General features: G+C 42.1%; 1 protein-coding gene across 1 annotated transcript; it reads right to left on the bottom strand.

Annotated features, from left to right (window-relative positions):
• Positions 1–712: 712 nt before the first annotated feature.
• Positions 713–10,603, bottom strand: LOC308151497 (uncharacterized protein). The gene is made up of 13 exons (XM_080524371.1): positions 10,417–10,603; positions 9,398–9,462; positions 9,140–9,295; positions 8,975–9,030; positions 5,592–5,632; positions 5,163–5,290; positions 4,902–4,960; positions 4,556–4,770; positions 3,531–3,781; positions 3,235–3,360; positions 2,907–3,084; positions 2,511–2,597; positions 713–2,240 (listed from the first exon to the last, which is right to left on the bottom strand). Exons 1-13 carry the CDS (start codon positions 10,595–10,597, stop codon positions 1,882–1,884), a joined length of 1,902 nt encoding a protein of 633 aa, XP_080380497.1. The 5' UTR covers positions 10,598–10,603; the 3' UTR covers positions 713–1,881.
• Between the last annotated feature and the right edge of the window lie 4,978 nt (positions 10,604–15,581).

Consider the following 15,581-nt stretch of genomic DNA (forward strand, 5'->3'; position numbering starts at 1 on the left):
TCGAATACAATTCAGTTTGTGCTCAGATTCAATTCAATCTGTCAAATACAATTCGATTTCTGGTGGCACTAAAATAGCTCCATACGCTGTATTTTTGTTGACCGCATTATTCTTTACGTATAGTTTGTTATTTTGATTATTTTTGTACGTTAGATTGTTCAGTTCAATAAATGCTCTAAACCTACTTTCCATCTCAGAGAATTGTTTTGGCGCGTCATACAACCATCAACCCAGACCCTGCTCGCGTCTCTCAGCGACTTTTTACTATTTTGACTCCATCTAGTCGCTACAATATCCATCCATTGATGTCTCGAAGAATATGGTACAACGTAAGTAATGGGACAGTTCTCTTCTCTTGGCTCTATTCAAAAGTTTTTGATTTGAAGTTAAACAATTACTATCAATTTTGTAATTGGTGGTGTTTGTGTACATGTTGGTTGTCCATAATATGCATAAAGTACAGAGATATCACATTCCAATCCGTGATTGGTTGGTAAATAAATCATGGTTTGTTGTTTGTTTAAACGTCACTTGTTGAGGGCAGCCAGCGCACCGTGGTCAGTGTCATCAATGATAAAAGTTTTATTTTTATTTTTTAAATCCAACAGAACTAAATACAATGTGCTGTAATGCAGTACATCTGATATCATGAACCTGCCACATAGTGGCAAGGCAAGTTTATTTGTATAGCACATTGTGGCAATAGCAAGTTTATTTGTATAGCAAGTTTATTTGTATAGCACATTTCATACAACATGGGCAATTCAAAGTGCATTACATACAGCATTAAAAAATCCAGAAAAAGAAGGATAGTAAGAAAATAAAAAGAAGAAAATCACAGTCAAGAACTGTGTCTATTCAACAGGATGTCTTCACATGTCCAGTATAGGGGACCCGACCCACCCTGGGCACGTACACTTTATCAGGCTGCCCTCGAAAAGGAGGTACAGGACCCCGGCCGCTAAGACAAACAGACTGAAGAACTGCTTCTACCACAGGGCCGTCTAGGCCCTGAACACAGCAAAGACCTAAGTTCTGGGCCCTGGACAGTCTGGACGGATTGTATGGCAGCTGCTGGACTGAAAAAATCAGGTGTAGTGCTGAGGCACAAACATGTACATTTCAAGCCTGCAAACTGTGACACTTTAAATAACGCGAAAAAATACTATTGTGCAATATGACAACCCTAGTTGACTATCTGTGCAGTATAGTACAGTGGATTGTGTACATAGCCTTTATTTATGTAAACCAGCTCCTTACCTTCTTGTGATTTTATTCTTTTTCTAAAAGTTTATTATTTTTTATTTTTTTCCTTTCCTAGCACCAGGGGTGCCACCCCTCCTAAATTTCGTTGTTTGGTACCTGTACTGTAGCAATGACAATAAAGTCCATTCATTCATTCATTCATTCATTCATTCATTCATTCATTCATTCATTCATTCATTCATATAGGACAAAACATGTCAATCTTCTTCCTTTTCAGTGATTACTGAAACATGTCTAGTACCTGGAGGAAAAATAAATCGTTCAGGCGATTTAGGAACTGCACTGGCAGTTGGTAGGAATGCCAACCTGAGAAGATCCAGGCAGATGCTTCTGGGAAACTGGATACCAAGTCCTCTAACTCTCCAGCATATCACTCCAGCTCTGTCTTCTCCAGGAAGAGGGCGGCTGTGGCTCAGGAGGTAGAGCCGATGTCTAATGATCGCAAGGTCGGCGGTTCGAACCCCGGCTGGCCACATGTCGAGGTGTCCTTGGGCCGCCATTGGTGTGTGAATGGGTGAATGAGAGGCCGTTGTAAAGCGCTTTGGAATAAGGCGCTATAGAAGTCAGTCTGTTTACCAGGAAGGATCCCGTGCGATCTTCACAGCGTCCTCGTCCTCATCCTGTTTCATGGGCCGCGCTCTTCCACTTTCTAAAATCGTCCTCTAACTCTTCTGCATACAAGTTCAGCCCTATCTTCCGCAGGATCCTCAGTGTGTGCTCCACAGCACCATCTTTGAGGTATTTCTGTACCATCATTCTCACAATGTCCTGCTTGCTTTTATGCTCCAGCTCCCCTGGAAGGAGGGGGTCAAAGTTATGCACTTGTTGATTCAGTTGAAAGCAAAAATCCCTCATCTGAACCTCCAGCAGCTTCTTCAAACAGTTCTCTAGCAGATCAGTCACCGTCTCTTGACACAGAGCAGGGCTGTAAGCAGGGCTCCCAGGAGAAGAGGCCATGGTCTCTGTGAGACACACTGCATAAATAAAGATTTAATCATTTAATAATAATAATATATATATATTTTTTAAGGATATGTTATCCTTCATTATAAACCTTCATTGTTATCCTTCATTATAAACCTTCAGTTTATGTTTCGTCATAAATTAATGAGAATTTGTTCTCAATTGATTTTATCTGGTAAAATAAATAAATAAAAATATAATAATTGTTTTTAGTGTTTAAATAACCCAATGACAACCAGTAGCAAGCTGACGAGAAGGTTAGAGAAGGACATGTATATTACCTGTGTGACGTTCCACATCTATGAGGGGCGCTGTTTCTTTTGTTCTGTTCCAGAAATACTGCCAGATGTTGGATATTACAGTGCCTCCTGGTGGTGTGAATGGGGAGTAAGAGATATTTACATTAATTTTGCTCAAGAAAATATTATTGAGACTGAAACTAATTCATTCGATTTCAAGTATGAAAACTGTTGTACTACGTCAAAAAGCAGATCTGAAATATTTTGTCCAGTTTACATCGGACAGGCAATTGAGGATCAAAGACACTTATGATATCATATAAATAATGTACTTGTAATCTTCATGTACTGTAGTTGCAATCATGATAGAGAATTTAAAATGATAATTCAGTTTTGTATAATTATAACAATATAATTTGTAATCCAGAAGACTGTTACCTGACTGAACTCTGGGGGGCAGTTTGACACAACGTTTCCACACACATTCAGCATCCTGTGAACTGTTTCCTTTAGTGGTGTTTTCCCTCAGCGTGAGTACAACCTTTCTAGCTGTAACAGGTAATTCTACCTCAAACTTCTCAACATAGTCTGTGTCCTCTTCATAAAACGGTGCTCTCTGGATCAGAGGATAAAAATAGGATGCTGTTAGTTTAACTTGGGTTTGAGCAATAGTAAGAGTAACCTCTCCTATTAGAAAGTATCTCTATTCACTCAGTCAGGGTTCTTGAGTCAAGTATCAACAGCGGTAATATCATGCTGACTTTACCTGGGGTTCCACTTCATGTGTTGGATCAGTGGAGAGGCTGTATGACTGATCTGGAGTTAGATTACAGTCAGAAGTTGTTTCCAAGTAGGTTCCTGTTGCATTCATCTTTTTCCTCCAATTTATCACCTGGAGTAGATTGATTACAATGAGAGCAAGAATGCAGAAACAGATTAATTAGAGTTTTAATTCATTTCACAATTTAACTTCAATTCATCACTGTTACGTAAATTTAAATAGACCCCAACTCTCTTCAGACAATAAGTATATGTTGTTGTGACATTTTAAAATCAACTTACATCGGGCAGTAGAACTGTTTTAGGCAGCAACAACACTCTAAGGATCACATCAGAGTCATCAAATGGCTCATGGAATAGCAACACACGTGACCTTATTGGGGTTTTGGGAGCATTTTCGTCTTTAACGATGCCCAAAGGGGACAATCCGGTGACGTTTATTATGACATGTGAGCCTGTTTTCACATGGGGACGGATAAACTCCACGTTGTCATCAGTCACATGGAATACAGACAGGAAGTCATGCCCACCTTCTAAGAAAGAAAGAGAAATGTGTTTTGTTTCGATAATGACACACAACTCGCTGCTACAGATGCTGAGTAGAAACATACTCATGGAGGACCTTCTGTCTATCATGACACTATATAAATACAGAATATTTTACCATACACTATAAAAAGGTGGTACACAGAGATGACATGATGATGTCATTCATCATTCATTTAGATTATGTGATTTAGTGGCCTGGGGTGGTCCAGTGCTCTAGCACCATGGCCTACAGTGCACACATGTGACACGGTCTGGTCAATTGGTTTAAGTCGGCAGTCGATTTAATGTTCAGACTTTTCTTTTGAAAAATGTAAATACATGTCAGCGTTGTTGAAAATCAACGACACACTCGCTAGTCAACTAACACAGCTTGTTTTGTGAACCTGCTAACAATGTAAAGTCGTGTTTTAGTTCACTAGGTAGCAGTGGGGATTACTCACTCACCCAATCCATTGCGTTGCAGTATTTTGGCGTGACTAGCGAGTTTGTGTTGTGATTTTCAACAACGTTGAAATGTATTTCCACGTTTCAAAATAAAAGTCAGAAGCTTGCGGCTCAAATTACCAGACCGTGTCACATATGCCCATGTCGGCATGGGTTCAGATCCATGCCCTGCTGACATACCCTCTCCTCCTTACTTCCTGTCTTTCACTAAAGTCTCTGTTATGTGATTTAGACAAAATAATTGACGGTTTCCCTGATTATGTATAGCCCACATGTTCTTTCCATGCACACAGCACAGTGTATTCTTCTCTCACCAGGGTAGATTTCACAGTGTGGGAGGTGTAGTTGACGGACAGACTTCTGAGGGCAGTCTATGTTGAACAGGGGTCCTGCAGGCCTCTTGCCACTCTGGGCTAGGAGCCTCGTGTCCCAGGGGACTGTCTCATAGAGCACCTCCCCCTCCCCCTTCATCCCAAACACCAGGCCTGTTATACTGCACTGGAACAGACCTGCACGGGGGCACTGGAACCTGTTGAACATACAACAATGACGAATGATATCCACCAATTCAACTATTTCAACATAGTAATCTCTTGTAGTAATCCCATACTGTCAGAAATATATGTATAATACATAATATAATGACAAAAAACAAGTTACCAGTATCTTCCCTTGCTCTCATCATCAAGGATTTCAGGAGTAAATTCTTTGTGAGAAGTCTAAAAAGTAAAAGCAATTGATATTGAACCAAATACTTAAATTATGAAATAGTTTTCATTTTCTTTTTACTTCCTAAATTCTCTCTATCCTTCCAGGTGAAGCTCTTACCGGGGGAGAGTCAGGCATAAAACTGCTCAGGCTGAACATGTTAAATTCTTTGAAACTTAACACGACATCAGGTAAGTTGTGAGACAGATGTACTCTGACATCTTCCGTGCTGTTCTTGGAATCGCCACTAGGGGGCCAACTACGGGGGCGTGGCCTGAGGCTGGATGGTCCTCTGTGTTGAGGCCAGGTCGAGGCAAGGTGAACAGTAGGTTGAATGGGTTCTGGGAGGGAGAGGGAGGGAGGGAGGGAGAGGGAGGGAGGGAGGGAGAGGGAGGGAGGGAGGGGGAGAGAGAGAAAGAATCATACATTTGGAAACAACATGTCTGTCTATTATAGTCTGTCTAGTATACATACTGTATACACATATAAGTGCATACTCGCCACACACACACACACACACACACAGACACACACACACACACACACACACACACACACACACACACACACACACACACACACACATACATTATGTTGATATAGTAGCCATGCAGAAAGAAAACTTCCAGAGAGTTCCCTCACCTCTCTCCTCTGCTGTCTTAGCTGAGTTCTCCACATCCATCCTGTCAAAGAATCATAATCAAAAGTGAAACAATACAAATAGTTGTTCTACTGCACAGGACCAGACCTGCCTGGGGAACTGGAACCTGTTGAACACAGTGACCCAGTCTGCTCATTTGGTCTGCTAGTGACCCAGTCTGATCATTGGTCTGCTAGTGACCCAGTCTGATCATTTGGTCTGCTAGTGACCCAGTCTGCTCATTTGGTCTGCTAGTGACCCAGTCTGATCATTTGGTCTGCTAGTGACCCAGTCTGCTCATTTGGTCTGCTAGTGACCCAGTCTGATCATTTGGTCTGCTAGTGACCCAGTCTGATCATTTGGTCTGCTAGTGACCCAGTCTGATCATTTGGTCTGCTAGTGACCCAGTCTGATCATTTGGTCTGCTAGTGACCCAGTCTGATCATTTGGTCTGCTAGTGACCCAGTCTGATCATTTGGTCTGCCAGTGACCCAGTCTGATCATTTGGTCTGCTAGTGACCCAGTCTGATCATTTGGTCTGCTAGTGACCCAGTCTGATCATTTGGTCTGCTAGTGACCCAGTCTGATCATTTGGTCTGCTAGTGACCCAGTCTGATCATTTGGTCTGCTAGTGACCCAGTCTGATCATTTGGTCTGCTAGTGACCCAGTCTGATCATTTGGTCTGCCAGTGACCCAGTCTGATCATTTGGTCTGCTAGTGACCCAGTCTGATCATTTGGTCTGCTAGTGACCCAGTCTGATCATTTGGTCTGCTAGTGACCCAGTCTGATCATTTGGTCTGCTAGTGACCCAGTCTGATCATTTGGTCTGCTAGTGACCCAGTCTGATCATTTGGTCTGCTAGTGACCCAGTCTGATCATTTGGTCTGCCAGTGACCCAGTCTGATCATTTGGTCTGCTAGTGACCCAGTCTGATCATTTGGTCTGCTAGTGACCCAGTCTGATCATTTGGTCTGCTAGTGACCCAGTCTGCTCATTTGGTCTGCTAGTGACACAGTCTGATCATTTGGTCTGCTAGTGACCCAGTCTGATCATTTGGTCTGCTAGTGACCCAGTCTGATCATTTGGTCTGCTAGTGACCCAGTCTGATCATTTGGTCTGCTAGTGACCCAGTCTGATCATTTGGTCTGCTAGTGACCCAGTCTGATCATTTGGTCTGCTAGTGACCCAGTCTGATCATTTGGTCTGCTAGTGACCCAGTCTGATCATTTGGTCTGCTAGTGACCCAGTCTGATCAATTGGTCTGCTAGTGACCCAGTCTGATCATTTGGTCTGCTAGTGACCCAGTCTGATAATTTGGTCTGCTAGTGACCCAGTCTGATCATTTGGTCTGCTAGTGACCCAGTCTGATCATTTGGTCTGCTAGTGACCCAGTCTGATCATTTGGTCTGCTAGTGACCCAGTCTGCTCATTTGGTCTGCCAGTGACCCAGTCTGATCATTTGGTCTGCTAGTGACCCAGTCTGATAATTTGGTCTGCTAGTGACCCAGTCTGATCATTTGGTCTGCTAGTGACCCAGTCTGATCATTTGGTCTGCTAGTGACCCAGTCTGCTCATTTGGTCTGCTAGTGACCCAGTCTGATCATTTGGTCTGCTAGTGACCCAGTCTGATCATTTGGTCTGCTAGTGACCCAGTCTGCTCATTTGGTCTGCTAGTGACCCAGTCTGATCATTTGGTCTGCTAGTGACCCAGTCTGATCATTTGGTCTGCTAGTGACCCAGTCTGATCATTTGGTCTGCTAGTGACCCAGTCTGATCATTTGGTCTGGTAGTGACCCAGTCTGATCATTTGGTCTGCTAGTGACCCAGTCTGATCATTTGGTCCGCATGTCGGCAACCAATCAAAATGTTCAGACTTTTCTTTTGAAACACAGAACTACGGAACTACGAAAATACGAATCACAACACAAACTCTCTAGTCAAGCCAAAATACTGCAACGTAATGGATTGGGTGAGTAATCCCCACTGCTACCTAGTTAACTAGAACACTACTTTACATTGTTAGCAGGCTCATAAAACAAGCTGTGTTAGTTGACTAGCGATGTGTCATTGATTTTCAACAGCGCGGAAATGTATTCACATTTTTCGGAAGAAGAGTCAGATCATTACATTGGATCCCGACATGAGGACCAATATTGGTAATGATCAGACTGTGTCACATATTTAAATGACGAAAGCCTTTGAATTGAATGTCCTGAGTCATTAACAATGTTGTCCTCTCAGTAGAATTAGAGTTTTGAAAAAGAGCGTTCCAACACTTCCTGTAACACTTGTTGAGCAGAGCAGAACAGATATCAGCATACAGTGCCAACTGTAAGTATTGGGACAGTGAAGAATTGTTTCTTATTTTGGCTCAATACTGTTTTGGATTTAGACGTTTGGATTGTAAATCAAACAATAATTAAGATGTTATGTATAGATGAAGAGGTTATGTATAGATTAAGAGGTTATGTATGGATTAAGAGGTTATGTATAGATTAAGAGATTATGTATAGATTAAGAGGTTATGTATAGATTCTCAGCTTTTATTTGTAATGTCGGGTATTTGTGTACATATTAGTTTAACCATTTAGAAATTTAAAAAATATGTTTACATAGTCCCCCTATTTCATGGCACCAAAAGTATTGGGACAGACTAATGTTTTGTTTGTTGGACTTTTAAATGAATGATATACAGCCAGTTATTCTTGAAGAATGTACATTTTAAATCAGCTTAGTTCAACTGTCTTACCCTATCAGCACCCAAAATACAAGCTTGTTTTAAAACACGCTTTACTTGTTCATAAACAATGTAACTATAAAAAACTAAAACACTGTATATCTTTAAAACATGGTTAAAACTATAATTTAACCATAGCTCCGTCCATTACAGTAATTTACGTTAGATTCCTCCAGCCCCATCCCGTAGCTGTTTACTAAACAGTGGCGGAGAGACCACTTGGTTGTCGTTTGAACCCCAGTTTGTCCCTTTAAGCACAATGACCCGACCAGACACTGGGTATCTTCACTGGTGATGCTCTGACAGGCCTGCCCAAACCATACCACCACATCCACCATGTTTCACAGATGAGCTGGTATGCTGTGGGTCTCGGGCAGTTCCTTTGTCTCTAAACTTTACATGTGCAATATTTGATAATAATATTAATAATAATATATAATATTCATTTTCTCTGTCCTATGTTTCCAGAACTCTGCAGGCTCTTTTAGGTACTTTTTAGCAACGTATAACCTGGCCATCCAGCTTTTGAGGCTAACTAGCTAGGGTTTTTCCTGGCTCAAAATAAGGCTCTTTTCTGTGCGCCCGCAAACCTATTGTGTAATGATACTGAATACAAATAATTATACATGAAGAAAGACCAATTTACCTGCATGTGTCCTGGCTCTGATCATTGGTAGTAGGTGTAAATTCCTCGCAAGAGCTCTAAAGAATGAGAAAGAATGCAACCAAATGTTTTTAAGTTAATGATCCCTCCACACACACACTCACACACACACACACACTTGAGCAAGACTACTACACAGCAAATTACCAGGGTAGGGTTGGTCGTCAGAGGTGTGAGGCTCTGTAACTCTTCCATCTCTACGTCGTCAGATGGTAAACTGCTGCTAGATGAGGGCAAACTGCTGGACACTGTTTGTTTTGGGGAGATGAAAGCTTCTCCTACCAGCGGATCTGGAACCTCCATCTAGATGCAAAACGACAGCACAGGTTGAATCTTCATTTTGTGACAACCTTTCCTTATGTGTAGTTGCATGCTCAGAGCCCAAACATTCTCTTTCTTCCTCACCATTACAAGTTTATCTGTCATCTTTTGGATTACAGTGGCTTTGCTGCTCGACGAATACGAATCTCCTATCATAGGAGAGAAGATGAGAGGGAAACAGAAACAGTCAGTATCACCAATAGTTTTCCAGTGGCTTTGCTGCTCAATATCTGTTACACTGGTACAAGGCACCAGAAATGCTACCAGTCAGTTCTGCAAGAGGAAGGTTCTGTAAATCCCTCTCTAGAGGAAGTCTCTCTCTGTTTTGATAGCTTCATTAACATTTTCAGCTGAAAGATAGTCTGCACTTCTGATACACTCAACGTTCTAACGACTATTACTTATATTGAACATATTTATCTATCTTGCTGTGTCACCTCTTCTGTCACCACTGGTTCTGGTTCATGTTCCTCAGGGTCACCAGTGTGGCCTTCACAGCTATCTCAGGGACATAGTAGCTCTCCTCCATCTTATCAACTGTGTCTACCATGTCAGATCTCTGGGATGGGAGGATAGCCACGTAGCCGATAAGTCGACAGGTGAGATTGAATTCTCTTCTCTTCTATTATGACTTAATCTACATTTTCAGCTGAGAGAAAGTCAGCATCAGTGAGAAGTGATAGTTTATGTGTGAAGGAAAGCCTATGATACACTTACGGTTTTGTAATAATCACATGTATCTGTCTTGCTGTGTTACCTCTTCTGTAATCACTCTCTACCTTCTTAGCGAGATCAAACAGTTTCATCTCACTTTCCTCACTGTTCTCTTATGACCGCAGTGGTGCACCATGTTCTCCAATCATCATTGTGCATTATGCATCATTGTCAGTCTACATCATGTTATTCAAGGCAACTCTGATATGAGATCGCTAAAGTACGTTTGTCTCTGCTTTCATAGCTTCATTAACATTTACAGTTGAACGATAGTCAGCACCAGCAAACAGGGGTGATCTTTATGTGATGGTAAACTTCTGATACACTCAACATTCTAACGACCATTACAGGTAATGAACATATTTATGTACAGAATCTTGCTGTGTTACCTCCTCTGTGATCACTCTCTAATGTCTTGACTAGGTCATTCCGGTTCATGTTCCTCAGGATCTCCAGTGTGATCTTCACAGCTATCTCAGGGTCGTATCTCTCCACCATCTTATCTACTGTGTCTAGCCTGTCAGCGTTGTCCAGCTGGTTCTTTAGGATGGGAGCAAAGCCAGGGAGCATCTCAGTAGACAGGTGAGACTGAAATATGTTCATGTCCTCAGTGTTCAGTTCCACCAGGGTGGCCAGCAGCAGACCTGGTACAGTGAGACAGAGATGTGTCATACATACATACTTACGAGTGTAAGCACAGGTATCAGATATGGGTCATTAGAAAAAGTAGGTGTAAGCAGGCGTTCAAAAAAATTGTTTATAGGCACTAAATCGGAACTAGGCATTACGACCTGCGGTGTAAATGCAGCCTATTAATGATACACAAGGAACCTGGTCTTCCAGTTATTATAACTTAATCTAAATTTACAACTGAGAGAAAGTCAGCATCAGCTAGCAGGGGTTCTATTCATGTGAAGGAAAGCATATTATACTATAATACACTCCAACCTAACAAGGAACTACACTCTTAAGGAACAGATGTATCTGTTACCTCTACTCCTTAATTTCCCAGCGAGATCAATCCGTTTCATGTTCCTCAGGATCTCCAGTGTGATCTTCACAGCTATCTCAGGGTCGTATCTCTCCACCATCTTATCTACTGTGTCCTGCCTGTCAGCGTTGTCCAGCTGTTTCTTTAGGATGGGAGCAAAGCCAGGGAGCATCTCAGTAGACAGGTGAGACTGAAATATGTTAATGTCCTCAGTGTTCAGTTCCACCAGAATGTCCAGCAGCAGACCTGGTACAGTGAGACAGAGATGTGTCATACATGATAAATATTTAACTTGTCATTTGTGTTATTTATGCATCATTGTCGATCTACATCATGCTATTCAAGGTAACTCTGATATGAGATAGCTAAAGTAAGTTTTTCTCTGTTTTCATAGCTTCATTAACATTTACAGTTGAAAGATAGTCAGAGAACAATAGTGTTCTTTGTGTGATTCTAACGACCATTACAGGTAATAAACATATTCATGTACAGAATCATGGTGTGTTACCTCCTCTGTGATCACTCTCTAATGTCTTGACTAGGTCATTCCGGTTCATGTTCCTCAGGATCTCCAGTGTGATCTTCACAGCCATCTCAGGGTCATAGCTCTCCACCATTTTACCCACTGTGTCTAGCCTGTCAGCGTTGTCCAGCTGGGTCTCTGGGATGGGAGCAAAGCCAAGCAGCAGCCCACTAGTCAGATGAGACTGAAATATCTCCAGCTCGTCTGTGTCCAGCTCCTCCAGAGTGTCCAGCAGCAGACCTGGTACAGGGAGACAGAGACGTGTCATACATGTTAAATATTTGAATTTAATTGACTTATTAATCTACAATCATCAACCAACTCCATGTTTGACAAAGCAGTCCTGTAAGACAAAGTTGCTGTTTGTTATTGTGCCTTCATTTACATTGATACATTCAGCCTAGAAACAGTCACCAAGCAGTGGTAGTTTATGTGTTAAGGAAAGCCTATGATACACTCAACGTCTTGTAATAATCAGATGTGTCTGTCTTGCTGTGTTACCTCTTCTGTATTCACTGTCTAACTTCTTAGCGAGATCCAACAGATGCATCTCCCTCAGGATCTTACAGGTGATCCTCACAGTTCTCCTATGACCATAGACGTGCACCATCTTCTCCACTGTGAACTGTCTGTCAGCATTCTTCAGCTCCCTCATGTAGATGAGAGGAAAGCCTTTTAGGCTGTAATCAATCAGGTGAGATTGCAATGTCTCCAGCCTGTCTGTGTCCAGCTCCTCCAGAGTGTCCAGCAGCAGACCTGGTACAGTGAGACAGAGAAGTGTCTTACATGTTAAACATTTCTCATGTCATTTGTGGTATTGATGTACTGCATCATTCTCAGTCTACTGTTCATCATGTTTTTCAACACAGTCCTGGAATTAAAGATACCCAAGGAACCTGGTCTTCCAGTTATTATGACTTAATCTACATTTTCAGCTGAGAGAAAGTCAGCATGAGCGAGCAGGGGTTCTCTTCATGTAAAGGAAAGCATATTATACTATAATACACTCCAACCTAACAAGGAACTGCACTCTTAAGGAACAGATGTATCCGTTACCTCTACTCCTTAATTTCCCAGCGAGATCAATCCGTTTCATGTTCCTCAGGATCTCCAGTGTGATCTTCACAGCTATCTCAGGGTCGTATCTCTCCACCATCTTATCTACTGTGTCCTGCCAGTCAGCGTTGTCCAGCTGGCTCTTTAGGATGGGAGCAAAGCCAGGGAGCATCTCAGTAGACAGGTGAGACTGAAATATGTTCATGTCCTCAGTGTTCAGTTCCACCAGGGTGGCCAGCAGCAGACCTGGTACAGTGAGACAGAGATGTGTCATACATGATAAACATTTAACTTGTCATTTGTGTTATTTATGCATCATTGTCAATCTAAGTCATGTTATTCAAGGCAGCTCTGATATGAGTTCGCTAAGAGGAAGCTTCTCTCTGTTTTCATAGCTTCATTAACATGTATAGTTGAAAGACAGTCAGTACCAACAAACAGGGGTGATCTTTATGTGATGGTAAACTTCTGATACACTCAACGTTCTAACGACCATTACATGTAATGAACATATTTATGTACAGAATCTTGGTGTGTTACCTCCTCTGTGACCACTCTCTAATGTCTTGACTAGGTCATTCCGGTTCATGTTCCTCAGGATCTCCAGTGTGATCTTCACAGCCATCTCAGGGTCATAGCTCTCCACCATTTTATCCACTGTGTCTAGCCTGTCAGCTTTGTCTAGCTGGGTCTCTGGGATGGGAGCAAAGCCAAGCAGCAGCCCACTAGTCAGATGAGACTGAAATATCTTCAGCTCGTCTGTATTCAGCTCCTCCAGAGTGTCCAGCAGCAGACCTGGTACAGTGAGACAGAGACGTGTCTTACATGTTAAATATTTGAATTTAATTGACTTATTAATCTACAATCATCAACCAACTCCATGTTTGACAAAGCTGTCCTGCAAGACAAAGTTGCTGTTTGTTATTGTGCCTTTATTCACATTGATACATTCAGCCTAGAAACAGTCACCAAGCAGTGGTAGTTTGTGTTAAGGAAAGCCTATGATACACTCAACGTCTTGTAATAATCAGATGTGTCTGTCTTGCTGTGTTACCTCTTCTGTAATCACTGTCTAACTTCTTAGCGAGATCCAACAGATGCATCTCCCTCAGGATCTTACAGGTGATCATCACAGTTATCCTATGACCATAGACGTGCACCATCTTCTCCACTGTGACCTGTCTGTCAGCATTCCTCAGCTCCCTCATGAAGATGCGAGAAAAGCCTGTTAGGCTGTAATTAGTCAGGTGGAAGTGAAATATCTTCAGCTCGTCTGTGTCCAGCTCCTCCAGAGTGTCCAGCAGCAGACCTGGTACAGTGAGACAGAGACGTGTCTTACATGTTAAACATTTCTCATGTCATTTGTGGTATTGATATACTGTAACATTCTCAGTCTACTGTACATCATGTTTTCAGCACAGTCCTGGAATTAAAGATACCCAAGGAACCTGGTCTTCCAGTTATTGTGACTTAATCTACATTTTCAGCTGAGAGAAAGTCAGCATGAGCGAGCAGGGGTTCTCTTCATGTAAAGGAAAGCATACTATTATACTATAATACATTCCAACCTAACAAGGAACTTCACTCTTAAGGGACAGATGTATCTGTTACCTCTACTCCTTAATTTCCCAGCGAGATCAATCTGTTTCATCTCCCTCAGGATCTCCAGTGTGATCTTCACAGCTATCTCAGGGTCGTATCTCTCCATCATCTTATCTACTGTGTCCTGCCAGTCAGCGTTGTCCAGCTGGTTCTTTAGGATGGGAGCAAAGCCAGGGAGCATCTCAGTAGACAGGTGAGACTGAAATATGTTCATGTCCTCAGTGTTCAGTTCCACCAGGGTGGCCAGCAGCAGACCTGGTACAGTGAGACAGAGATGTGTCATACATGATAAACATTTAACTTGTCATTTGAGTTATTTATGCATCATTGTCAATCTAAGTCATGTTATTCAAGGCAGCTCTGCTATGAGTTCGCTAAGAGGAAGCTTCTCTCTGTTTTCATAGCTTCATTAACATTTATAATTGAAAGACAGTCAGTACCAACAAACAGGGGTGATCTTTATGTGATGGTAAACTTCTGATACACTCAACATTCTAACGACCATTACAGGTAATTAACATATTTATGTACAGAATCTTGCTGTTACCTCCTCTGTGATCACTCTCTAATGTCTTGACTAGGTCATTCCGGTTCATGTTCCTCAGGATCTCCAGTGTGATCTTCACAGCTATCTCAGGGTCATATCGCTCCACCATTTTATCCACTGTGTCTAGCCTGTCAGCGTTGTCCAGCTGGGTCTCTGGGATGGGAGCAAAGCCAAGCAGCAGCCCACTAGTCAGATGAGACTGAAATATCTTCAGCTCGTCTGTGTCCAGCTCCTCCAGAGTGTCCAGCAGCAGACCTGGTACAGTGAGACAGAGACGTGTCTTACATGTTCAATATTTGAATTTAATTGACTTATTAATCTACAATCATCAACCAACTCCATGTTTGACAAAGCTGTCCTGCAAGACAAAGTTGCTGTTTGTTATTGTGCCTTCATTTACATTGATACATTCAGCCTAGAAACAGTCACCAAGCAGTGGTAGTTTATGTGTTAAGGAAAGCCTATGATACACTCAACGTCTTGTAATAATCAGATGTATCTATCTTGCTGTGTTACCTCTTCTGTAATCACTGTCTAACTTCTTAGCGAGATCCAACAGATGCATCTCCCTCAGGATCTTACAGGTGATCCTCACAGTTCTCCTATGACCATAGACGTGCACCATCTTCTCCACTGTGACCTGTCTGTCAGCATTCTTCAGCTCCCTCATGTAGATGAGAGGAAAGCCTTTTAGGCTGTAATCAATCAGGTGAGATTGCAATGTCTCCAGCCTGTCTGTGTCCAGCTCCTCCAGAGTGTCCAGCAGCAGACCTGGTACAGTGAGACAGAGACGTGTCTTACATGTTAAACATTTCTCATGTCATTTGTGGTATTG

Source organism: Nansenia antarctica, assembly GCF_963989245.1.
Source record: "Nansenia antarctica genome assembly, chromosome: 2".
In the NCBI taxonomy this organism is placed as follows: Eukaryota; Metazoa; Chordata; class Actinopteri; order Argentiniformes; family Microstomatidae; genus Nansenia; species Nansenia antarctica.

Excerpts from the sequence above, each read along its gene's own strand:
- LOC308151497 (XM_080524371.1), bottom strand. The coding sequence starts at position 10,597 with ATGCTCCCTGGCTTTGCTCCCATCCTAAAGAACCAGCTGGACAACGCT. Across the intron at positions 5,633-8,974 it reads CAGAGCCAGGACACATGCAG|GATGGATGTGGAGAACTCAG; the intron begins GTAAATTGGTCT and ends ATTCTTTGACAG. Across the intron at positions 2,241-2,510 it reads AGATGTGGAACGTCACACAG|TGTGTCTCACAGAGACCATG; the intron begins GTAATATACATG and ends TTATTTATGCAG.